This window comes from Ananas comosus, linkage group 1 (assembly GCF_001540865.1).
Source record: "Ananas comosus cultivar F153 linkage group 1, ASM154086v1, whole genome shotgun sequence".
NCBI lineage: Eukaryota > Viridiplantae > Streptophyta > Magnoliopsida > Poales > Bromeliaceae > Ananas > Ananas comosus.
This window is the reverse complement of record NC_033621.1, coordinates 12,709,040-12,734,201: the sequence shown is the minus strand read 5'-3', so window position 1 is coordinate 12,734,201 and position 25,162 is coordinate 12,709,040. Positions and strand designations below refer to the sequence as shown.

The following is a 25,162-nucleotide window of genomic DNA, read 5'->3' as shown; positions in this document are numbered from 1 at the left end:
GGACCTGGTCCACGGAGTTATCTGTGGACCAGCTGGGTTACCATGTTTTTAGAGTTTTTTCACTTTGGTCCTTAACCTTCAAACTTTTGATATTACGTCGCACTAAGATTTTTAATAATTTAAATCAAAAAGCTACATGATAATTTTGATTTAAATTAACATTTTTTTTAGAAAAGAGTTCTGATTAAAATAATACAAACATTAGGCATCTAATCCATGTATACGAGTAATGCTAATACCCATACATACATTCTACTACCTTTTATAATGCAATTTACAAAAAAAGAATAGTAGTATAATTCATCAACAAAATTGTACTTAAAATAGACAAAAATAATCAATAAGAAATTGCAAAAGGAGCCAGTAAATAGTTTCCATTACTTTAGCCTTTCATGCTATTTGTAAATCATTTTTCTTTACATTAATTTCTACATGAACTGTTAACATTCAGGTACAAATTGATACATAGCTATTAACCCAAATCCACATCATATACATGGAGAATGAGACATGACTACCACATTTTTCCAAGGTTTACTTCTTTATGTAATTGCACCTTCTATCCGCCGACGATCCATCTCGGTAACTGGGCTTTATCCGATAGTATCGAAGAATTATATCGGATAAAACATAGCTATTAAAACGAATCAATATGACATACACGGAAAGTAAGAAAATGGCTGATACATTTTTATTTGCTGGGGTTCACTTCCCATACAACTGCACCTTCTCTTCACCGATGATCCATCTCGTCAGCCGTGTTGGGTCCTCGGCGAGGGCCTTGCATGAGGGGACGATCCCGAGGTCCGATCCGATGATCTCGTATTCCTTGAGGGCGGCCTCCATCTCCGCCTCCACGCGCGCATCGTAATCTGCACTATCCAGCCCCACGTACAGTGCTTCAGCGTAGTGCTTCTCTTTCTCGGAGTCGTGCTCAAACGGATCCATGACTGGGCCCTGCATTTAGATATTTATCACGGAGATATTTTAGTTCGCTAAAAAAGTGAATAAAAAGTATAGTGAGTAGGCAAGAAATGCCTGGGATGTAGAATTGTAACTTTTTTATAATTCTACATGAAACATAACTCTTAATGATGAATTATATAACTTCGTTGAGAATTCTAACTACATAAAAAGTTAAATAGTTAGGACTAATTTCAATTCTGAAACAATAATGACTAATCACCTGACAAAGTTCGGCATAGTGCTTGTAAACTTCACTGTTTTCATCTTGATCATAAATTAATGTTCCACCATACCAATCATCGGTTTCATCAAGAGATGCAGTCGCAAGATACCTGGAAACACAAAGGTGTGAGGCAAGTAAATATATTCCTCGTTTTGTTTCTTATTTGTTGGATCCACACAAACATTAGAAGAGATTTTATATTGAAAATACATTGTAAGAAGGCTTTTTCCTTGGTCTATTATTATCTATAATTGTATTATAAGCTACCGATATTCCATCAAGATGAGCATATTCTAAAATTAGTCACCGATCGTAGTAATACCATTACCACATAGTACATAGAAGACGTACCAAATCAACCTACAACTAAGATTGCCCCAAAACCTCAGACGGCTTTTTATGATTACCTTCTAAAAATATCCTCCTCACTTGAATCACCAGCATATGAAAGCCAGTTCAAATCACCATAGCCAGAGGCACTTGACTCTCTGTTGAGCCCCCCATTTACATTTTCAGGCAATGGAACTTTTGCAGCAGGAGCACTTTCTTCATACTTTCTTTGACCAAACAACCAATTAGGGGTTTTAAGCTGAATTTCACTGCAGCAAAATTAATAAAAATGAGCCCTCGCACAGGAAAATTGTTTCTAAATTGTTGAATGGGACTTTTAGAACCAGTTTAGCAGCATCACATGTAATAAAAACTTGTACCAAAAGCTATTATAATATTCAAAGACAGATTTCCAATATATACTTTATAAAAGGAACCTAGCATACAGAAAAATTAAAGAAGACAGTTTCCAATTTGAAAGACGCATTCTTTCCATATGACATTAAAGTTCATAGGCATTCCTTTGGTCATGATGCAAATGTTGCCATTTGTCATTATCCATAGATAAAAGTAATTGCAGAGATAAGGAAAAATTACGCTGCATCTGGTGCCATTCCAGGATTTCCAATGCTGCCACTCAATCTGGCATCAGACTCGCTGTAAATCCTCACGTTCCTTATTAGACTGCATGTCCTCTCGATTAGTTTATCAAATGATGTGAATTTCATCCTTGAGAAGTCCTCTTTACAAGCAGGAATTGGTGCAAGAGTAATCCCAGGAGCTTCATTGGGTGGTGTGCCAAGTGATGAACTGTCAAGATACCGAGTAATCACAAAAAGAAAATCTTTAAAAAAAGTAAGTTCTTTGTTCTAGTAAAACATTAGAATGTATATATAATCTGAGTTCACAGGAAAAATATAGCTCACGGTAACTGTGGACTGACCTTTTGTCATTGTAGTTATCAAGAGCCATCTCATCACCAAGACCATTAACGTGAAGATAGTAATCTGTGTCCAATTCCCAAAGAGCTGGTTTTCCGTCTTGTGGTTGGAAATAACCCAAAAATCTAGAAAGATCACCATAACAAGAAAGGGAGCCAAAAAACAGTCAAAAGTAACACGCTAGCCAAATATCAAACTACATCATAAGGATAGAAGAAAGTTTTATGAGAAAATTTACAAGTTTATAGCATCTTGTTTTTCACCATCTGTGTAGGCATTGCTGTAATATCGCTTGATGGATTTCAGAAATTCACGAGATTGAGTAGTAGCCTTCCATTTTCCTTGCCTCTCAGGGAAAACCTAGAGGCCCAACAACATTCATTTGTCAACTGAAAAAAAAAAAAAAGAACAAATAAAGCCTATTTGATCAAGAGTACTCATAATGCTATTTTATGGTATATCATATGTTAATATGTTTGGTTTCAATTTTCAGACTTTATTAAAACATAAATAAAGAGTACATTTGTAGTAAGGAAATGTTGAATTTGCCAATTATCAGAGCATATCATATACATTGCATCATACGTATATTTTATTCCAGAAAATCAGCACCGTATTATGTGCAGCGGAGCCTCCATATTGCTGAGCGAGTGCGTCCCCCATGCTCTGATACATTTCCATGAGAGCTTCCGCAATGCTGCTGTTCGAATCAACTTTGGGCACATCTGACAGCCCCATTGCATGGAGTTGGCGACCTAAGGCTGCAAGGCCGTAAGCATACTGGGCGACATTTGTACGGTCCAAGCAGTCAATGCAGTTTGTGCGGAGAACCCCGCTTTGGAAACGAGCCTCATTTTCCACTGACCGCTGTTGATTCAACTCCTTCCGTCTTTCCTGTGCAGATGTGGGCTTAAAAATTTCTATATTACTAGACAACCTGGATAGATCCCCAGAACTAGCTTCTCTGCAGAAGAAAAGTAGATCGGATGTTTAGGAACAAATGCTAGCTGTGATTTCAATGAAGAATAAGCAATACGGATCATTAACCACTCAACATAATGTCACCATAGAAATACATAATTGATTAACGAGTTTCAGGATGTTACATCATGCATATTAAGAGACATCAGGAAGCATTCATGAAGGCAATATCTTATGAAGTGAAAATATCAAGGTTTTAGGGGGTTGGTGGTGGTACTGAGATGAACATACCCATTTCATAAAATTGCATGAGCAATGCAACAGAAAATGCAGTCTATTGACCTACATTCAATACATACAACACAGTACCTTCCAGTGCTTGTTCGACTAAGCTGATTTGATCTGTTTTTCTCATTTTTGGGTTTTCCACTGCAATAGAAACCAGTCAAGTCGAGCGCTTGACTAGCCACTCCTCCTAAAACAGCCAGTACATTGGCCGACTTGCTATATAGAAAAAAGTCGAGCGGTCAGCAGAGGAAAGTCAATTCATCAAAGTAAGAAAATATACACAAAAATAGATAAAAACCTTTTAGCAAATTTATGGAAATCCCAGTGAATGAACTTCAATTGTTTTTCTTCTGGGAGAATCTGATTAAGATATCCGACTGCATTAGCAAATTCACGGCGCAGCATCATTTCTCGTGGCCTTTTCTCAACAGTCTGCATGGATTATGCACATATGCAAAGTTGAACAAATTGCACACTGCCTTGTTGAATAATATGGACACGAAAGGTTTTATAATTGTCTATCATGTCAGCCCTCCTTTTCCATTGATTTGGGTGTGAAGATGGTATATGTGTGATAAACGGGAAAAGAGTACAACCTCAATAAATTACTTCTGAATAAATTACGAAACAAAATGTAGAAACCTGTTAATACCTTGTGACTTATTGGTAGATCAACTTTAGAGGTTATCTTAAATCTCTACCTACTATTCTTCAGGTTCTCCATTTCTTTGAACTTTGTTTGATCTTTGTATCAGTCTTTATGAGTAGGCATAGTTTCGTCATGTGTGCATGCATGAATTAGCTTTGTAATGCAAAAGCATCATAAATCAAGTTAAGTTGTGGACCTTGATTAGATTAAGTACAATGATTGGATTTCCGTATCTCTGAACCAGGTCTTCAAAATGCAACTTCGTTGCTTGGTATGTAGGATCATATCTCTGTACTGCAATAAATTTTCAGAAAAGTAACAAAATTATCCAATTCTAGGCTCCTAACATAATGCAAAATGAATCCAAAAAATGAACAAACAACATGGCCATGTTCCATCTCTAGGAAATATTATGGAATACCCTAATTTAGACTTCTTTGTTGCTTCACTTGCTAGAATGTTCTATTTAGACCGCATTCTATTTTTTGGACAAGAAAAATGTCATTCAAAGTCTTATAGCAGAAGTGCACCATCTTTCATTGTATTACAGCATTCAAGATTGATTTAAAAGTAAGCGAAAAACTTACAGATGATATCAGGTTTAGGACTAAATCTAGAAGCCTCCTGGGACCAGAAAAGGGGAATTGAACCTCGCATTTGCACAACTGAACTCATTCTACCCCTGCTTAGCCCAGCTTCTTCATCAAGGATTAGCTGTTCAGTTTCAACATCATTTGCAACTCTGCCTAGATCGTTTACTCCTCTTTTCAGGTACCTACAGTATAATGTAAAAATGGTAACAGCCAAAGAAAAACAGAGAGCAACAACTATAGAGGAAGAACTAGGAAATACAAATGATAGGAAGAACTAGGAAATACAAATGATAAAAAGAATCAGATAAGATTGATATTCTTGCTTCATGGGTCCAACTTAGAGGCAATTCCTCCCATACCATTCATTTGCCCCCTACACCCAAAACAACACTCAATTCCAACCACAATATGTTGCATAAAAGTTCTGATGAGTAAACAGCGTTCAAGCTCCGTATAGCATATTGACTGTAAACCTCGTGATGGAAAGTAGTACACCAACAAGAATAACAACGAACAGGATAACTTAGACACCCCAAAAGACGAAAATAATTTACATGGTTTCAAAGCTATTCAGTTGAGACCACCAAGCCAAATTGTGACAGCAAGCATTTCAGCTCATGCCTAACAGAAATATTGCATTTTCTCAGTAGAAACCATATTTATCATGACCATAACTAGAAGAAACAACACAATCATGATATACTTGGGACAGAATTGAAGTCAAGATTTATCATTATCAATTATGCTATACTGTAAGTTTAATTTCAAGCAGAACAATGACTCTACATTAATTAGAAAATATTAAGCAAGAGTGCCACTTTATATACAAAGACAAACTCACAAAGAAGATACTAAATGACCAGAAAACAAAATGCTTCTGACATTGATGACTAAGGGAGGAAATGAACCGAAAACTAAAAATGCTTGTGTATTGTCGCCTTCTGGATTATTGAATATATTATAATCACCATTCAATTAATCAATTAAATTGCACATTTGATGCCTGTAAATATTGTCTGAAATGTACCGTGTCCCAGCAAAATGACGAGACCGTCTGGAAATTAGGGCAACAGTAAATTCTCGCCAAAATATTGATAACTTAGCCTGAAATTTGAAATGAGAAAGAAGAGGACAACGTTAGATGTTATCTCAACTGACTCTATGCAATAAAAATGCTAAATCCAGGGTCCAAACATATAAGGCTTAGGAAGGGCAAAGACATAAAAGTGTTAAAAAGAAGAAGAAGAAGAAGAAGAAAAAGTGGAGAGAGTTTGGGCACCACTGTATATATAATTAGAGGTGCTGCTTTCAACTTCTAGTTATGGACTAGATGCCAGATATCTACTAAGGAAATATATATTAAAGGTACTAAACCACCATCCAATAGAGCTTCAATATTTTTCTTAATTATCAGCAGCACAAGGTGGGCAAAAGAAATATTTCAACCTTCTTATACACAGAACATTCAGTTTTGGCTAACAAATGCTGATATCGATGTTGCATAAGTTCAAATCTTATCTTAGCAACAGTTAAGTTAAAAAGAAACGCTTGAGAGTTATGGCATCCAGCTTGTTTCTTTCAAAAACGAGTTAGCAGCTGAACAAAACAGGAGACTATTGTCAATGTTGAAAAGTTAAGGTAGACAAAATTGGATGTCATCATTGTCATGCTGATCTCCACAACAAAGACAAAGAAGTATATAATTTTATTGATAACAGACAGAAAGTACCTGCTTGAAGTGTCCATGAACCAAAGCAATAGTCCAAAGCGTATTACTGCATCTTGACCGTATCGGCCGTGTGAGAAACTCGTTCCAGACAAATAAATTATCATAAGGCATCTTCTCCTTTCCTGATGAAAGGACATTTTTCTGTAAGCTTTGCATGATCGGATACGTGTAACTGTAGTAGAAGTCCTTTGTGAGATCAACACTAGACAAGAGCTTCTTGTACCTGTTATAGAGGCAAGTGGTTCCAGATAGGAGTTTAAAAAAATATGACGCATGAAATATCATTCAGAAAATCAAGTTTGCTATTATATGAACAAACTCTGATACTTGAAGAAAACTATAGGGTGAATGGTTCACACTCAAATTAGGCAAGTTAGATGCATATAAAATACCCAAACATCGTTTTTTAGTTATTTATGGTGAAAATCTCTCTAATGAAAAATCCAATTTTGGCCCCATATATTTCAATCTTCAACAAAAACAAAATTTGGATACACAGCAATCTAATTGGATGCCATGAGAGTGAGCAAAAAAGGTTTCCTTTACCACAAATTCTTAAATTGTCATACCAAGATGCTTCAACAAGTTCTAACCAGGACACTGCTAAATGTCACATATCATCGATCAGTAACTAATAAACAAGTGGAAAAAGAACAATACCTTATCTCCGACTTAGAATGCGCAACATCAGATTGTATGGACGAATGGGGGACAGTTATCATCTGGCTCTCGTCAATGCAATAGATCGCGTGCCCACAAATGGCCCCAATTTGCCTTCGCTTCGTAACAAGAATCAAATAGTACGACTCCAAAAACTTAATGCACCCTTAAAAAACCATAACTTGGATCAAAATACATCAAATTCATCAAAAAAAAAAAAACAAGGGAAGAAGCATAATTTGGATCAAAATACGTCAAATTTATCGCCAAAAAGGTGGGGGAAATAGAAATTAGGGGGAACCTGCGATGCCGTAGACCTTGGCGACGAAGTTGAGCCCTCCGGTGGAGCGATTGCCCTCGCTGATGCGCTGGAGGAGGTTGTTCACTTCCTGGGGCGTGTACACGACGGGATCCTCGCTGAGGTTGAGTTCGTAGGGCTCGCTTCGGTCGATCTTGAGCACGCGGAAGAAGCGCTTCTCCCGATCGCTCCCGACCAGGTAAAACCTCTGCGCAAACGAAGAAGCATCAGTATCGAGCTCTAAGATCGAAGAAGAAGGGGAGAGGGGAGGAGTGAAGGGAAAGAGGCGGGGTACGGCGCGGGTCTCGTAGAGGCGAAACTTCTCGAGCGAGCACTTAGAGGGGTCGACGTCGGGGTCGGGAGAAGCGGGCTTCGCCACCACCGTGGCGAGGAGCTTCGAGTTCTCGGGCTTCGCCATGGGAGGAGGCGGTCGAGGTCGCGAGGAGGGAGACGAAGGGCCCAAAATGGGGAATCGAGGTTTTATATGTTTTGTATACGTTAAACGGTAAAAGAAAATTTGCAACGGAAAAATTACATAGACGCCCTCAACTATGGACCATTTTTAAATGTATCAAATTTTTTTTTTTAAAAAAAGGGATAATTTCATCAATACCCTTCTAAGAGATAGAAATTTCATAAATACCCCTATAAATTACAAAATATCAGCAATACCCCTCTATAAAACAAAAATATTCACAAATACCCTTAAGATTAACATTCCTTTAAAAAGTCTTCTTCATGTAATTAATCTTAAATATCTATAGTCTATTAAGTGTATTAATTAAATCTTGTTATAATTTTTCGCTTGTAAATTATATATAGTTGTAATGCAATTGTCCACTGTAATATTCAATATTAATTTCAAGATTTAATTTTTTTGAATTTTATTTAAATAACTCACATAAGTCATACAAAAAATATTTTGATATAAATTTTTTTTGATATTAGTATTTTTCATATGACCCAATCAAGCAACAATTTTTTAATTGCACATTTATTGTCAACAAAAAAGTAACATTGTATGCAGACCCGCTCACCCATAAGTCCACTTTGGCATGGCCCTAGCTTTGAATTATATATATATATATATATAATTAATTAATTGAGCTCCTATATATTTTTTTAAAAGTATCAAGTTATTGGTGGTTGTAGATTTGTGTCCATTGGATTAAGAGATGTGCGGTTAGATGATGTTTCCACATATTTTATCTACCAATAATTAGTACTAAAAATATTATTTTTAAAATTTGAAGGGTATTTATGAAATTATTTCTTTATTAGTTGCTGTCAAAAGAACACCCCAACCGAGGGTAAATTAGTCATTTTATAACCTAATCTTAACGTCCGTTAGAAAAAAGGGTATTTGTGATAATTTTCTACATTTGAAGGGGTATATATGATATTTTCAATTTTATAGGGGTATTTACGATATTTAGATATTTAAAAGGGGTAGTGGTGAAATTGCCCCAAAAAAAAAATAGCTACCCTCTATCAAACTTCTAACGACAAAAAATATATATATACCCCTTCAAATGTAGAAAATTATCACAAATACCCTTTTTTCTAACGGATGTTAAGATTAGGTTATAAAATGACTAATTTAACCTTGGTTGCGGTGTTCTTTTGACAACAACTAATAAAGAAATAATTTTATAGGGGTATTTACGATATTTAGATATTTAAGAGGGGTAGTGGTGAAATTGCCCCAAAAAAAAAATAGCTACCCTCTATCAAACTTCTAACGACAAAAAATATATATATAATAATTAAACTTAATATAAATATTTAAATAAAAGTTATAAATTAAAAAAAAGTTCAATCAAAAAAGTAAACCAACCAATCACTTCGACCAATCACTTCAGCAATCAAACTTAAAATTTTATTAGATTAATCAATAAAAGTGATTACATGCACTAGTGACAACAGTGTCCTAAATTTCACAAACATTGTGTAAACATTATTATTTGCACACAAATATCATAAACATTGTGTAGAACAATTATATGCACTAGTCACAACAGTGTCGTAAATTTCATAAGCATTGTGTAAACATTATATGCACACAACTATCATAAACATTGTGTGAACATTATATGTACTAAGTGACAACAGCGTCGAAAATTTCATCGCAGCGACGATTTCCTCTTTAATCCGATATGGGACGCGAATATCTTTGATTGCAGGTATCGAAAACCTGCGGGGAACAACAGATGAAGAAAAAGAAAAAATATATATATCAGCAAACTCATTTTTAATGTTAGCATATATATAATATGGCTAAATTACAGAAAACCTTCCTATAATAACCCGCTTTTTCACTTTCCCTCCCTGATATTTAAAAATCTATACTTTGCCCCCCTGTAAAATGAAAAATGTTCACAAGGAGGTTACGGTGTGTAAAATGACCATTTTGCCCCTCACCATTGTCGTCTTCTTCCCCATCTTCTCTCCTCACTCTCCTCCGCCGGCCTCGCGGGGCGCCAAACTCACTCCGGCGAGTTTCTCTTCGGGTCGAGCAGGAAGGCCGCTCACAACTCCGCCGGCGCCGCCGCTTCCAAACCCGGGCACCGCCGCACGGGCTTCGTCCCGATCATCCCCACCGCAGCCTCCACGACGAGCACGGCACGGCGCGGCGCCACTGAGGCCCGGCGAAACCCGGCGCGGCGCCGCTGAGGCCTGTCGCGCGGAGCGACGTGCTCACCTCCGGCACTGCGAATTACGGCCACGGGAGCATAATGCGGGGCGAGGAGGCGGCGGCAGCAATGGCGGAGGGGTATTTTCGGCATAAAAAATTATTTTATAACGGAACCCTAACAGTAGGGAGTGAAGTGCACATTTTTCATTTTACAGAGGAGCAAAGTGTAGGTTTTTAAATGTCAGGGGGGAAAGTGAAAAAGCGGGTTATTATAGGGGGGTTTTCTGTAATTCAGCCATATAATAATAATGTAGTTTCCTGAGAAAATTATGAACAGGCGAAAGTAGATTTGCGAAGTTCATTAATGAGAATGCAAATTGCAGCCTACTGTAAATGCATGTGTAGATAATGGTAGTTTAATTGATGACGAAGGATAAAACCGCGAAATTTCTTTTGATTCTGACCTTCAAATTCGATTCTTGTTGTATACTGGAAATCGTATCTAACAGCAATGAAGTTGATTCCCCATTAACCAAAAATTGAATCAACAAAAAAAAAAAAAAAAAAAAAAAAAAAATTGACCCCAAATACTAGTATTAGGCTCTAAAACTGTTCATGTTACTAGGAATCTCTAAAATATAAGATGAACTGTTCAATATATCGAAAACCAACCAATGTTTCCACCAATAAGAGAAGCAAAGAATACTCGCCTAAAGAATATGTTCCGCATCTTCGACGAAGCAAGAAAGCTAATATTTGACTAATATTTGACAGGGCGCGAGTTAGGGGCTGTTTCCAGGGTGCCATTTTATGCTGCAACCAACACTAAAGACCAGAGGAGAGAATCCGCAAAATAAGAAGCCAAACCCCACGGCAAATGATTGAACAAGATACAAAAAGCTCACCTGGGTTTCTGCATGAAGTTCAATTTTTGACCGCTGAGGACGCAATCTATCGCGCGGCTCAAATCTCTACAATGATTAAAGCAGATTAAAAAGATTGAAATTTACCAGTACAATGTTTTTCATCTGCAGCTTAGGGTTTTGGGAAGAACCTTCCAGTAACTGGGATATTGCTACTCGGTCGAGAGTCATCAAACTGACCATGGTAAAATAGCTCAAACGGTCTTCGCCCATCCTATTAATCGAAACAATGAAGCAGTTTCTTAAGATAAATCACACCACTTTGGTCACAGAAATGAAGAGAAATGTATAGAAGCTGAAAAAATATCGCCTTAACCGGGTGCACCAAGCAAGCCATGCACAGGCCAATGAGATCCATCCATCTCATGTTATACTTCAACTGACGTCACTCGGTGATTAGCAACCTATTCTTGATTTAAACAATGCTTTATTTAAAATTGAATTGGAACATTTAGGGAGTGTTTGGATTGGCGTAATTATAAGTCAGCTGGAAATCAAGTATGGTGAGAGAAAAAATATTGTTCTTATCATTAACAAGCATAACACTGGAGAGATTCACTGTCTAGTTGCAGGCTCAATTTTGGGTTTTTCCATAAAAGATGGTTTTGGATCAATTCGAAGGGAATTTGTTTTCGAGAATTTAAGCCCATAGCCACTTATCGTATATTTCTAGTGTCTTTGTGATGAATGACAAGACTAATATTTATACTCTTAATAAATGAGATTTACTGCCAAATTGCAATTTCATCAATCCAAACACCCCCTTAACTGAAAGAATGAGATGGGACGGATGGCACGCTATTGAGCGATGTACCGTAAGAAATAACCTTTTTGAAAAGGAAAAATTCTGGAGTGCATACAGCTCCAAAAGCCCGTGCGACCTCCTGAGACTGCAAAGCAATACTTACTAATAAACAATCAAAAATATTTCTAAACACAATAACCACCACACATGTTAAAGACACATTCTTTTTTCCCCCGAGTGTAAGATACCAGGTGATTCCATGTGCAATTCATTAAATAGGGAAAAGATATCAACTTCACTGTTATTTAACAGCACAAGAATGCGTGATCTTTGGCATCCCCATAGAAATGGAAGGTGTTCGGTCTTAATTCTAAATGAAATGATTATATTTAGATGTATTTTGAGAACAAGCATATGCTGCATAATAATATCAAGCAAGAAAGTGCGCCAATATGATTAAACAGAATACGAAATAACAGTCCTACTGAATGAGATAATAGTAGAAACAAGACAAAGTTAAGCACATCGAATGCTCGATGAAAGATGTACGTTGGTTTAGTCCTACCTCATCGAACAGGTAGGGGAAAGGGTAGTTAAACAGTTTTGCTTCTTTTGCCATAAATTCTGGGCCATCCTACAGAATCAAAAACTTTTGTCAACAAAGATGTAATTGAGCAAGCAATCGACTTAAAATAATTTCTGAATGAATGATCAAGCCCAAAAAGAAGAAAAGAAAAGAGACTAATGATCCTTTTATCAACTATAACTTACTGTTATGAAACAGTGAAAAGGGACAAATGTGAACAATCAAATGTTTACACTTCCTCAGTTAGGAAAACAATCGCCGAAAGTTCTCAATGTTGGGAACAAACCAACTCTTAACATTTGACTAATCCTTCAGGCAGAATCACTAGATGGCATCATAAACTTCATCAAAATTTCCCGAAATTCGGACAACAGTTTGCAGTAAAGTAATGTAGCCTAAAGCTGTTCTGAAAGTTGTGAAATACCAACTACAAACTGGATTTAGTCGCGACCTGTGGATGCGTGATCGTCGAGTTTGAAGAAATTGCCACAGCAGCCAATCCCTTCTGGAGCACATTCAAAAGAAAAAGAAACAAAAAATCACTAAGCAGATTTGTTCATGGTTTGAGGATTTCTAAGTTTAATATGGATCTTCCTACTCCCATATAGAATTTAGTGAGCTTCACAATATCCTTTTTCAAATGCTTTACAAAAGGACAGTGGTTGCATATGAACATCACCTGCAAAACCAACACAGAATTTAGAACTTCAGAAGCAAGTTCCAAATACCACAAAAGCAAATACTTCATGCTTTCAACTAGAAATTGAAATGATTATAACTTAGAGACCTTTGATGATGAGCTTTAATTAGTATTATGAATGACTACAATAAATCGATTTCCATAAATATTGTTTTTTGGATAAAAAAATCCAAAGAACGGAGACACTACTTTTCCATAAAATCTGCAAAAAAAGAACTTTTCTAAACTAATTATTTTTTCTAGGAATCAAACAGATGGAAAATATTTTTCTGAGCACAAAAAATATTTTCTTGGAAAATTTTCCAGAAAACCAAACATTTGCAATAAAGTTGAGGGGGCCATTCAAAAAGGCATATAGTTTAGGGGTCCCCATACATTATTACTAAATGAGAATCAAAATATCATAATAAATGAAAAAACACACAGAAATTTGTGCTCACCAACAATGCAGGATAAGATTCAAAATCATCCAATTTCCAAACTTTTCCAGTCAGGGGCTCCGGAAGCTACTCAATGTCAAAANTGGATAAAAAAATCCAAAGAACGGAGACACTACTTTTCCATAAAATCTGCAAAAAAAGAACTTTTCTAAACTAATTATTTTTTCTAGGAATCAAAAAAATTGAACATCACACACTTATTAAATATAAAATATTAAAATACCGTGTTCTAAAAGTTTAAAATTTCACAAAAAAAAATAATTTATTGCGTAATAGGAGATATAATCTCGAATTCTGAAACTAAATTATTAGATGAGTCGAATGTGAGGGATACATGCATGGATTCATACTAAAAATATAAAAATAAATCCTAAAAAATTATAATCTTATTTGAAGTCCCTATACTAAATTCAAGTTGACATTACATGTCTTATCAATCAAAAAGTCTCTAATTTATCTCCATTCTTCGAATAACAACAACAACAACAACAAAATATGACCATTATAAAGAGAAAGTGAGTAATTTTTCTCTTTTTTTGCAACTTTTGACTTTTGCTTCTCCACAACTACATCGAATGCGCAAATTTATGAGAAAATTAGCAAAATTATAGAAAAAATCTGGGAAAATCGCAAATGGATACTCGTGAAAACCTCGAAGTACGGAACCCTAGAGCCGATTACCACCCCGCCGGACTCGGTTCTCGCGGCGCGGACATGGAATTTAGGTTTTGGGAGCGCGAGAGGCTTCAGAGAACAAGGGAGAAGACGAGTTACAGGGAAAGGGGATTTGAGCGACGCGGCCATGGCCTTAGCTTCAGCTTCGGCAGCAGCTTACGATATTTTCTTTTTCTTTTTTTTTTTTTGCAAAATTTTGGGGAATTTATTGAGTTTTGTAATTCCCTTTGGGGTAAATTGCAACATTGCCCTCAGTACTTTTCGTAATTATTTTCGCTCCAGTATCCGATCTTTTTTTCTTGCAATCACGTTCTAAACTTACTAAATTTTGTTTTAATTAATAATGTCTACCGTTTAAAATGCCATTAACTTAACGAAAATCGTCACACCAATTAAATATTTGCCGTATCAATACTATTATAGCACCCGATGACGATGATTGTTTTAAATTAACCTCACTTTTAATACCAAATACAGAGTTAATTAAAACAAAATATAAAAATTGGGAACTTTTTTTTAAAGAATCGGAAGGTTGGGGGCCACAATGAAAAATCAGGTTTTAAACTTATTTTTTAAAGTTTTAGTAAATTTAAAAATAATAAAAAAAGTGAATTAAAAAATGGTCATGGAGATTGGAAATGATGTAAAATTATACAGCCTAAAATAGATTGTAGATTTAACAATTGTCATATCCCAGGTCTGCAACAGAAGTTTTCGAAAACGGGCCCAGATGCGCTGTATGAACAGAGTTATTAATTTTATTTTTGTTGGCTAAATTATATAAAATTTTATGTCAAAATTAGATTTTTCACTTTCCTTTCTGTTATTTAAAAATCTATACTTTACTTCCTTATAAAATTAAAATATTCACAGGGGTACAGTGTGAACTGTAATGATAAAATGACCATTTTGCCCCTCACCATTTTCATCTCCTACCTCATCTTCCTCGTCCGCTGCCTCGATCGGCCGCAATTCGCGCCTCGATCGGTCGCAGTTCCTCTCCATTTTCTTCTCCACCTGTTCCCCTTCTCCTTCTGTACCCTCATCGTCCCTCTATTTCGGCGACAGTAAGGAAGAAATCGAGGTAGGCGTGGATAGAGAGATGGGCAAGGACAACGAGGACGAAGGCGAGGCGGCGGAGGAGGGCGAGGGGGTGTTTTTAGGCGCGGACGGAGATGTGGGCGAGGACGAGACGGTGGAGGAGGGCGAAGCAACATAAGAGATGGCGGAGAGTATTTTTGGCATAAAAAAATATTTTATAACAGAACACTAACGAACCACTAACGGTAGGGGGTGAAGTGAATATTTTTTATTTTACAAAGGGGTAAAGTATAGGTTTTTAAATGACAGGGAGGAAAAGTGAAAAATCGGGTTGTAAAAAATTGGATTTTGACGGGAGGGTTTTCTGTAATTTAGCCCTTTTTAATCTAAGCTGTAGGGTATTCGCATGTGCATCTTAAATTTATTCACACTTCAATGGATAAATTGAATAGAAAAATTAATCCACAACACAAAAGATACGAATGAATTGATCTATATATTGCTTTTTATAAAAACTAATTATTTAACATGTTACTAATGTAGGAGAATTGCAAGTATATATGCAGGAGCAAGAAAACTTCATGATTAACCATCCTTCTTACATAATATGGTTTAGTAGTAGGACTTTCAATAATGAAACACATAAAAATCAAACTCAACAATAAGTAATATGGATGAAGCATTAACCACACTGCTAATCGCGTAGCCCCGAGCAAGCCGGAACTGCCCGGTGCCTCCGACCACCGTCCTTTCCGCCGTGCCACTGGCCGGTACTCTTCCAAATAGGGTTAATGTGCTTCCCTTATATTCCCCCTCGGTGAACACGAAGTTTATCGGTGTCAAAACTGATTGGTCGGACAAAGAAGCCAACACGCTCATGCCCTGAGCCCGACCGATGAGCTTCGAGTTCGGATCCGGCCCGACCCTTAGGGCATTGTCAAACACAACAATGTCTCCGAATTCGTGAGATGTCAGGTTCGGTCCTGCGACGATAAAAGAAGTTTTGTTGGGGCCGCTTACGATCTCGTGGAAGTAGAAGTGCAGGTGAGTATCGAAGCCATGCGAAATCGAGAAGAGAAAGAAGAGGAGAAAAAAAGAAGAAGCAAAATTGGAGGGGGGAGAGAACATGGTTGAGGACTCTGTGGTGTATTCAAGATATCAAATAGTTTAGGTTGTGGAGCATTTGATTAGAGATGAGGATGAATAAAAAAACACACATAATTAAGTAGGTGAAAGGAGTTAATCAAGCATTTGCCTTTAGAGAAGTGGACACATTTAATTATTAGTGGAGGTGGATAAGGTATTTGGTTTCAACTAATAGATTTTGGATTCCACTTTCAATTGGATAATTAAATATATAGAATTTTTTAAAAAAATTTATTTAAAATTGAATGCAGTTGCAACTGCGCGCGTGCAACCAAATAGCTCCTTAAATTTGCAAATTGTAAGACCCTCAACTGCAGGTTATTCGAAATTCTCCCCTCAACTTACTTCTCATCTTCTATTTTTTTCGTTAGCATTATTGCGATATTTGTTACATCAAAAATTTGCAAAGGCCAATAATTATACTAGCTATCAGCATTAATTTTTATAGTTTTTTTGCTAAAAGATAATTGATGAATTTAATAAAGTTTATTTTTATTTACTTAACCAAAATGAGTCCATTAAAGAACTAAAAATTAAAGAAATCTCAATTTTAAAAAAAAGTAATATAGTTGAGGGGCAATTTCAGAATAAACTATACTTTGTACCTTTTTGCCTTTCCCTTGAAACACTTTGGTACATTTTGATCATTTTTAAAGAATGTAATAAATTTGACTAAATATGCAATAAGCGAGCTCCAGAAATCTTTTAGATTGGTGATCAAATCATACTACTACTACTCATTTACTTTGGTGATGAAATCATACTGCTACTTATTCTTTCAAAAGAAGAAATTATGAAAAAAATAAATTATTCAGCTTTATTATTTTTCTACATTTAAATTTAGATAAATAGTTACAAGTATAAGAGGAGATATTAAGATTTCTAAAATTTTGATATGCTCCAAATTTTACTTAAATATTCAAATTAAATAGATACCAATATATTTAATTTGTGCTCTTATTTTTATAAATTTAAATGTAGAAAAATAATAAAGCTGAATAATTTATTTTTTTCATAATTTCTTCTTTTGAAAGAATAAGTAGCAGTATGATTTCATCACCAAANAGATTTCTAAAATTTTGATATGCTCCAAATTTTACTTAAATATTCAAATTAAATAGATACCAATATATTTAATTTGTGCTCTTATTTTTATAAATATCATTCAAAACAAAACTTTTCAAACATTGTTTTCATTAAAATTACATTTTAACAAAAGCTAATCTTATATTTTAAATAATTAGTATTCGAGTTGCCATTACAATATCATGTGCCATTAAGGTGGTCAGCTTGCATTACATATTATTCTCTAATCACAATAAGATGTTATTATCTCCAAAACCCGCTTTCTTGTGAAGCAAGTGTTTTCATGAATTCCACCGTAACAGTTAATTTACCTTCGTCCGGTATGACTTCGAATTTTTATAAATGAGCTCTCTTCAGAGTTAAAGAGGATCATTACTTGTGAATGGCAAAAAAAAACTTCTCCATTTTCAGTTTATAAAAAAATTTAAACTATATTGGATTCATAAAACCACCTCTATTATTAACATTATAATACTTTTTACAACAATTATAATTTTGATAAGCAAGTGAGTTTATACGATTGAAAAATAAATATTAATAAGATATCATAAATTTTAGTTTTCTCCAATATCCCAAAGTAAAAAACATTTGTATCTTACTAATATATGGACAAAATGAAGCACACCCAGCATGAAAATGCAAAATCAATTACCCACTAAAATCCAATATTGTGTTGATAAATAGCTCACTAATAAGTAGCAATTTAATAATGCTTTGCATCATGAATTTTGTGTGATGTAAGGTTTGAGCTCCATTTTTATTTGCTACTGTTGTTTTATAAGCACAGTAAAGTTGTGACATTTCATCAAGGTTTCATTGTATGCTCCTAATAAACATGACATTTATTATGGGAACATTGTTGGCCCAAGTGGTTCTTGCAAAATATGATTTTGGCTACTTCTCTTTGACTAATTCTTTTAATTATTTTACAATTAATTTGGAAATATAATTTGGTACACCATGTACTCCAAAAGAAAAATGAAATAGTTTTCTAATACATTACACACTTTAACATATCCCATAATATAATAATAGTCCTCATTAATTTAAAGATTATATATGTTTACTTCATTAAAGTGGAGTGAGATGTAAATGGAAATGGCATAAAATTTTTGACAACACCATGAACACGACTCCAACCCACCGTGAAGTTTGGTCAATTTTGAATTTAGTCTATGAATTGTAAAAGAGTTCGGATCAAGTTCCACTTGACCGGTTTGCAAAGATATTAGCTGTGCCTTTTATTTTCCGATAAATTTATTGTATAGCAAAAATAAAAACTATAATTAGAGTTTTTACTTTTGAAGCTTACGGTCATACTTTTTTTCTGTTTTACTACAATAGAAGTTCTAGAGTTGCTGCTATTTTTTACATCTACAAAATTAGCCCATGGGTCAGGATACAAGAGGATCTTCGAGGTGGACGAGGCGATGGCGGTGGAGTCGCAGAGGATCAAGTACGCGATCGAGGACACTTGTGTCGAGGACGGGATCCTGGTCTTCAACGTCAACGTCAACGCCAAGATCCTCTCCAAGGTGATCGAGTACTGCAAGAGGCACGCCGCTGCCAAGCCATCCGCCGCCGCCGGCGGTAGCGGCGGCGCCGGCGCCGGAGACGACTCCACCTCCTCCTCCACGGCCGTCGAGGAGCTCAAGTAGTGGGACGACGAGTTCGTCGAGGTTGGCCAGGCCACCGTCTACAAGCTCATGCGGGTTCGAATCTCGCGCCCCCTTTGGTTCGAATTTGCTGCTCGGCTTCACTTTTTACACGTGATTAGATTTTTTTTTTTTTTTTTGGTATCTTGAGTTTCATCAGCATATTTATTGTGCTAATTTTGGGGCTTTTGCATCTTGTTGCTACCGATTTCGTTGGTTTTGTTACGATTAGGGTTTGCACGATTTTAGTTGCTTCAATTATTGCTCTCTAGTTTCTGTTCGAAAATGGTGATTTACGTTCATATGCGAAATGTGAGGCCAAATGTTTGGTTCAGTTATTAATAGATTAATGCATGTTATAGTGAGAACTTGATATTTCCTCTTTATTGTATTAGCGGTATTTTTGTTTGTGCTAATGTTGTCTAATTTTTGCGTGTATTTTTAAAGATTCCCGTACTTTTCGACGTTTCCATCAACATCCACGTAATGGTTACTGTTCTTCTGTTGCCCTTTATTTTGTAAAATTACTCTTGATAACCAAACTTGTGTTATTAGTTCTTTACTAGGCACTAGAAGTATAAGATTTATGACATTATTATTGGCAGTATAGGTCGACATATCTACATTTAAGAGTACTTATTAATATGTGAAACCAGTAGGGATGAGGAGATAAAAGAACAGTGAGGGACGTGAGATAATTATGGAGATATGTATTGAATTTCATTGCAAGAATTCTAGAAAGGCATAGGAGGGAAGTATGTGGAGTTGGAAATGAAGGATAGAGAAGGGAAAAAGTATCATGAAGAAGATGATATAACTACGATTAGTGCCTTTCTCGCATTTGTTGCGCAATGTGCTAGAAAACGTATCCAGTAGAGAATGATACAACTATGATTGGTTACTTGTTGCATTTGTTGTACAAGGGTGCTATAATAAGTATCCAGAAGAGGATGATACTACTATGATTGGTGCTTTGTCGCATTTGTTGTACAATGTGCTAAACATTAATTATCTTTCATTGCAAGATGTGCTATACTTAGTACATGTCCTTTGAAGTTTGTTGCTCACTTGTCAAATTGCTTCCTCCCACACTCATGCAATTATCACATGCCTAATTTAGCAAGAAGAAGCAAGATATGCGGTTAAGCTGGATAGAGTACTATTATAGGATAAAATAGAGAAAATGTTGTTCAGTTTTACGTTTTTGTCATTCATATGATTCGAACTTTAGACTCTTTTGGCGGATGCTTTCGTAGATGCATATATATTACTATAACTTTATATCTATTGAAATTGTAGAAATTTTACCTCTTTCATAGTTCGGGAGTTTTGTAGGTTTGTATGTGCTTGCCATTTTTTTTGTTTTCTTTTCTTTTTTCTTGAAGGTTTCACTTTAACTGCTGTACCCGAGCTATAGATAACTAACATGTAGTTAATATCAGATTTTTATTTCAATGATTTGGATACATGTCCATAGTTTCTAAAATAACGCATCCAACAAAAAGGATAACTATGAATACAGATTTTCTTGTAAGCTCCAGGTAACATTTGTTAGAGTCTAGCGAATGTAGAATCTATTTTTTCTGTTATGCGAATAAAAAGCCTGCATCGGATCTTTATTAGCGGTATTCAATGCTATGCTAATTACAGAACCAACATTTCTCGACTCTTGAGAATAAATCTCTTTCAATTAGATTGTATAATACTCCTTGTCGGTCTTCTGAAATTTGCTGTCAGTTCATATTTCAGTTCATCTATAACTGGCATACCATCTTTAGATTTGGTCAAGAATTAGAAGTAAAACTAAATTGGTCCCTCAGACCATTCTGCATCTGATTGTACTATTTTCAGGTTTCATCCTATCTTAGTCTTTATGTGATGTTGTATCCAAATCCCAACTATATCCATGCCTTAGTCATTTTAACAAGTGATTACACTACAAATAATGACATGCAGCGAAAAGTAATATTGACGAAGCTATGCGTGTATCATTAATAAGTATATCGCTTAGTATTGGTGGTCATGTATCAGATAATTTTTAAACAATAAGCAATAAGAAAAAAGCAGTTAAATAGAAAAAATAGGAAATAAATCGTGAAATTTGGAAATCAACAAAAATTAGGTAACAAAGTATAATTGAATTGGATCATAACAAGGGTTAACATTAATCCGAAAGATGATAGAATTGTACATCATTACAATGGGGATAATTTAAGTACAACGGAAGCAATTAATCATCTGCATCACTAAATGCTAGAATCATGATATCATCAACTATAAACTAGAAAAGTAGAGCAAGCCACAGTGTTAGCTTTATCTGTTCTCGTCTCCTTTTTTGGCATTTTATAGCAGTTCATATCTTTATCATCATCACTATTCTTGAGTTGGATGGCTCTCTTTGTGTTCCTTATGGCAGGGGTACCTAGTTTGCCCTTATATCCATTATGCAAAATCTAATGCTTGTTTCATTTATAATGACAGAGCATTTAAATTGTCCTCTATGCATTATCGTGCATGTATAACTTGGACAAATATCAAAGCTGAGACTTTTTTGTCTCGTGAGTTCCATAAGGCTTGTCTAACTGCATGAATGATTCTCTTCTTGCCTTTTATTTTAGGGAAAACTTCAAATACTACCTTTGTGGTTTCGCACTTTTTCACTTTAATATTCTGTGGTTTAAAGTGTATCAATTTAGTATCTTGTGGTTTCGCACTTTCTCACTTTGGTACCTTGTGGTTTAAAGTGCATCAATTTAGTACCCTGTGGTTTCATTTTTCTCTTTTTGTCGGCTCCTCTGTTAATATTTCGTTAAATTATATAGAAAAAATTTCATATACCCTATCTAGGTTTATCGAATATTTACTTTAGCACTCTTTTGTTTTAACTTTGTTACTTATTTTTTTTTCCTCCGTTAATATTTCGTTAAATTATATACCAAAAACTTCAGATACCCTACCTACGTTTATCGAATATTCACTTCAGTACCCTTTAATTTTAACTTTGTAACTGATTTAAGAAAAAAATTTAATTAAATGGATAATAAAAAGAGAAAAAGAAACCACATGGTACTAATTTGATACACTTTAAATCATAGGGTACTAAAGTGAGAAAGTGTGAAACCACAGGGGCTAATTTGATACACTTTAAACCACAGGGTACTAAAGAGAGAAAGTGTGAAACCACAAGGGGGTTATTTGAAGTTTACCCTTTATTTTAAGTTACTCATATATGGAGTTATTTTAAGTTACTCATATATGGAGTGGGCATTTTCCTTACAATTTTTGCATATTTGGCTATATCTTCTTTGACCTGCTCATCAATATTAATAAATTAGTTCTTCCTGTGATTTTTTTTTTTCTTCTTCTCTTTTGGTGATCATTACCTTCCAATTCTTCCAGGCTGCAAACTGTCTTCAAATAAAGGGACTGCGACGCCTGACCATCCGAACTGTGGTTAACATGGACAAGATCTTCAACCCCGAGGAAGAGAAGTGGAGGCTCTTGGACCATTTCTTCTTCTGACTAGCTCTTATTACGAAGTTGATGTTACTATGTAACTTGTAATAATGTCGGTTGCATGTAGCAGACCATTGATGGACTACCTACCGACCTCATTTGGATAATATTTCTCGTCGTCACTCTGTGAACTATCTTCTATTGATGGTTATCAATGTGGGATGTTTGCATCGCATTTCTACTTGCTCCTTCCCCTGTTCAATAGCGCCAGTTTTTGATTCGAATGTTATAATTCTTGATCACCTTCTTTGATCATCTTCTTCAGCATGGCAGAGCAGATGGATTGCTCTAGGTCTTAGGCGAGGCCGCACGTTTCCGTACAGTGCTTGTCTGCTCCTTTTTTGCGTGGCTTGTGGAACAGCTTTTCTAATTGAAGGAGGTGCTGCAGGATATTTAGCTAGTGAAAGTCCAGAGCTTTTTCTACTTGCTTGCATTAGATTAAGACATATTATAGTATCAGCAAACACAATTGACATTCAAGTGAAAAAGGATGGGGGAGAAAACTTACGTAAACTAGTAGATGAGATATCACAAAAGAAAGCAAATTGATAGAGTACAGCAAAGTTTAATTAAGCTCTTTATTTCAAGCTTGTGCACACTATCTCCAACTAATAATCAAATCTCAATACTGTAATTAACTTTTTTACATTTATTTCAAGTTTGCAACTAAAAATCAAATCTCAAGCAGAGGAAGAAAAACAAAGATATAATACAGATAAAACGCAAGAAATTAGTAAAAACGAATATAGTGAAGTAGATCAAAGAGCTTACTGAGTTAGGTGTGTCATGGATCGAAATATTTTTACAACAATTATAATTTTGATAAGCAAGTGATTTATATGATTGAAAAATAAATATTAATAAGATATCATAAATTTTAGTTTTCTCCAATATCCCAAAGTAAAAACATTTGCATCTTACTAATAATTGGACAAAATGAAGCAAAGCCAGCATGAAAATGCAAAATCAATTATACACTAAAATCCAATATTGTATTGATAAATAGCTCACTAACAAGCAGCAATTTAATAATGCTTTGCATCATGAATTTTGTGTGATGTAAGGTTTGAGCTCCATTTTTATTTGCTATTGTTGTTTTATAAGCATAGTAAAGTTGTGACATTTCATCAAGGTTTCATTGTATGCTCCTAATAAACATGACATTTATTATGGGAACACTGTTGGCCCAAGTGGTTCTCGCAAAATATGATTTTGGCTACTTCTCAATGACTAATTCTTTTAATTATTTTACAATTAATTTGGGAGTATAATTTGGTACACCATGTACTCCAAAAGAAAAATGAAAGAGTTTCCTAATACATCGCAAGCTTTAACATAACCCATAATAATCCTCATTAATTTAAAGATTATATATGTTTACTTCATTAAAGTGGAGTTAGATGTAAATAGAAATGGCATAAAATTTTTGACAACACCATGAACACGACTCCAACTCACCATGAAGTTTGGTCAATTTTGAATTTAGTCTATGAATTTTAAGAGTTCGGATTAAGTTCGACTCGACCGGTTTGCAAAGATATTAGCTGTGCCTCTTTTTCCGATAAATTTATTGTATAGCAAAAATAAAAACTATAATTAGAGTTTTTACTTTTGAAGCTTAGGATCATATTTTTTTACTTTTTACTGCAATAGAAGTTCTAGAGTTGCTGCTATTTTTTATATCTACAAAATTAGCCCATGGGTCAGGATACAGGAGGATTGGTCTCAACCAATCTAATTACAAATCGGAAGTAAAATTATTTTGGGCCCGTGCTCGAATGTAAAATCTGTACAAAATCAATCTGTGCAAAATCAATCTAGGCTCGAGTAGTCGAGTCCGACTCTTATAAGTTTATTAGAGGCTTTGGTTAGATTTGTAGTTGAATCTTAATTGGATTAGGATTAATATTTAAATCTGTCGGGGATAAATTAAAGTTTAAATATTAATTAGAGTATGAATCTCACTAGATTAGGATAAATATTTAAATCTATTGAAGATAAATCAATTAGGATTTAAATATTTATTGGAGTAGGAAGTTTTGGTGTAGCTTTATAAATAGCTCTTGATGGGCTGCTTTTGATAGAGAGTACGGTGAGAGAGAATGCCTTCTTGGGTAAAACCGAACTAGGAGAGAGAAAGTCATGGTTGGGTGCACCTAGTGCACGGGTGCACGTGGAGAGTTGTTTTCGTTGTGGATTTATAGAAGACGAGAGAATGGTAGAAGAGATTCAAAAAGAGGGCGCGAGTTGTAGCTACTCTATGCAGAAGAGAAGTTAGGTGTAATATTTTTTTATTTAATAAATCTTACTTTACCCGCATATTTGCTTGTTTTCTCTTTTTTATAATTGTATCAGTTTCTGCCGAGAAGGCGGATTTATGGTAAAAACCCGATTCAACGTTTCTGTTGTAGAATCT

The 25,162-nt window shown here is 35.2% G+C and overlaps 3 protein-coding genes across 14 annotated transcripts; 1 reads left to right on the top strand and 2 right to left on the bottom strand.

Moving 5' to 3' along the window:
* LOC109714101 (phosphoinositide phosphatase SAC1) lies at positions 342-8,071 on the bottom strand. Its single transcript, XM_020238537.1, has 16 exons — positions 7,894-8,071; positions 7,602-7,806; positions 7,301-7,466; positions 6,641-6,863; positions 5,939-6,015; positions 4,906-5,093; positions 4,515-4,612; positions 3,968-4,101; positions 3,751-3,885; positions 3,073-3,424; positions 2,699-2,820; positions 2,463-2,585; positions 2,117-2,329; positions 1,597-1,788; positions 1,187-1,298; positions 342-957 (listed from the first exon to the last, which is right to left on the bottom strand). Exons 1-16 carry the CDS (start codon positions 8,014-8,016, stop codon positions 706-708), a joined length of 2,715 nt encoding a protein of 904 aa, XP_020094126.1. The 5' UTR covers positions 8,017-8,071; the 3' UTR covers positions 342-705.
* Positions 9,534-16,557, bottom strand: LOC109714125 (dirigent protein 1). 11 transcript variants are annotated; one of them, XM_020238609.1, is made up of 10 exons: positions 16,031-16,551; positions 13,628-13,693; positions 13,086-13,166; positions 12,939-12,992; positions 12,467-12,535; positions 11,984-12,046; positions 11,273-11,370; positions 11,139-11,204; positions 10,944-11,058; positions 9,658-9,792 (listed from the first exon to the last, which is right to left on the bottom strand). In XM_020238609.1, the coding sequence occupies exons 1-9, from the start codon at positions 16,469-16,471 to the stop codon at positions 11,016-11,018; spliced, it is 981 nt and encodes a 326-aa protein (XP_020094198.1). In that variant the 5' UTR covers positions 16,472-16,551; the 3' UTR covers positions 9,658-9,792; positions 10,944-11,015. The 11 variants fall into 11 exon arrangements, with proteins under 11 accessions (XP_020094165.1, XP_020094159.1, XP_020094172.1 ...); XM_020238617.1 differs by having other exon boundaries at positions 11,288-11,370; positions 16,031-16,547; XM_020238649.1 differs by lacking the exon at positions 16,031-16,551 and adding an exon at positions 14,279-14,502 and having other exon boundaries at positions 11,288-11,370.
* LOC109708131 (SKP1-like protein 1B) lies at positions 18,736-22,929 on the top strand. 2 transcript variants are annotated; one of them, XM_020229748.1, is made up of 3 exons: positions 18,736-18,790; positions 18,974-19,287; positions 22,630-22,929. In XM_020229748.1, exons 1-2 carry the CDS (start codon positions 18,751-18,753, stop codon positions 19,231-19,233), a joined length of 300 nt encoding a protein of 99 aa, XP_020085337.1. In that variant the 5' UTR covers positions 18,736-18,750; the 3' UTR covers positions 19,234-19,287; positions 22,630-22,929. The 2 variants fall into 2 exon arrangements, with proteins under 2 accessions (XP_020085337.1, XP_020085345.1); XM_020229756.1 differs by having other exon boundaries at positions 18,974-19,310.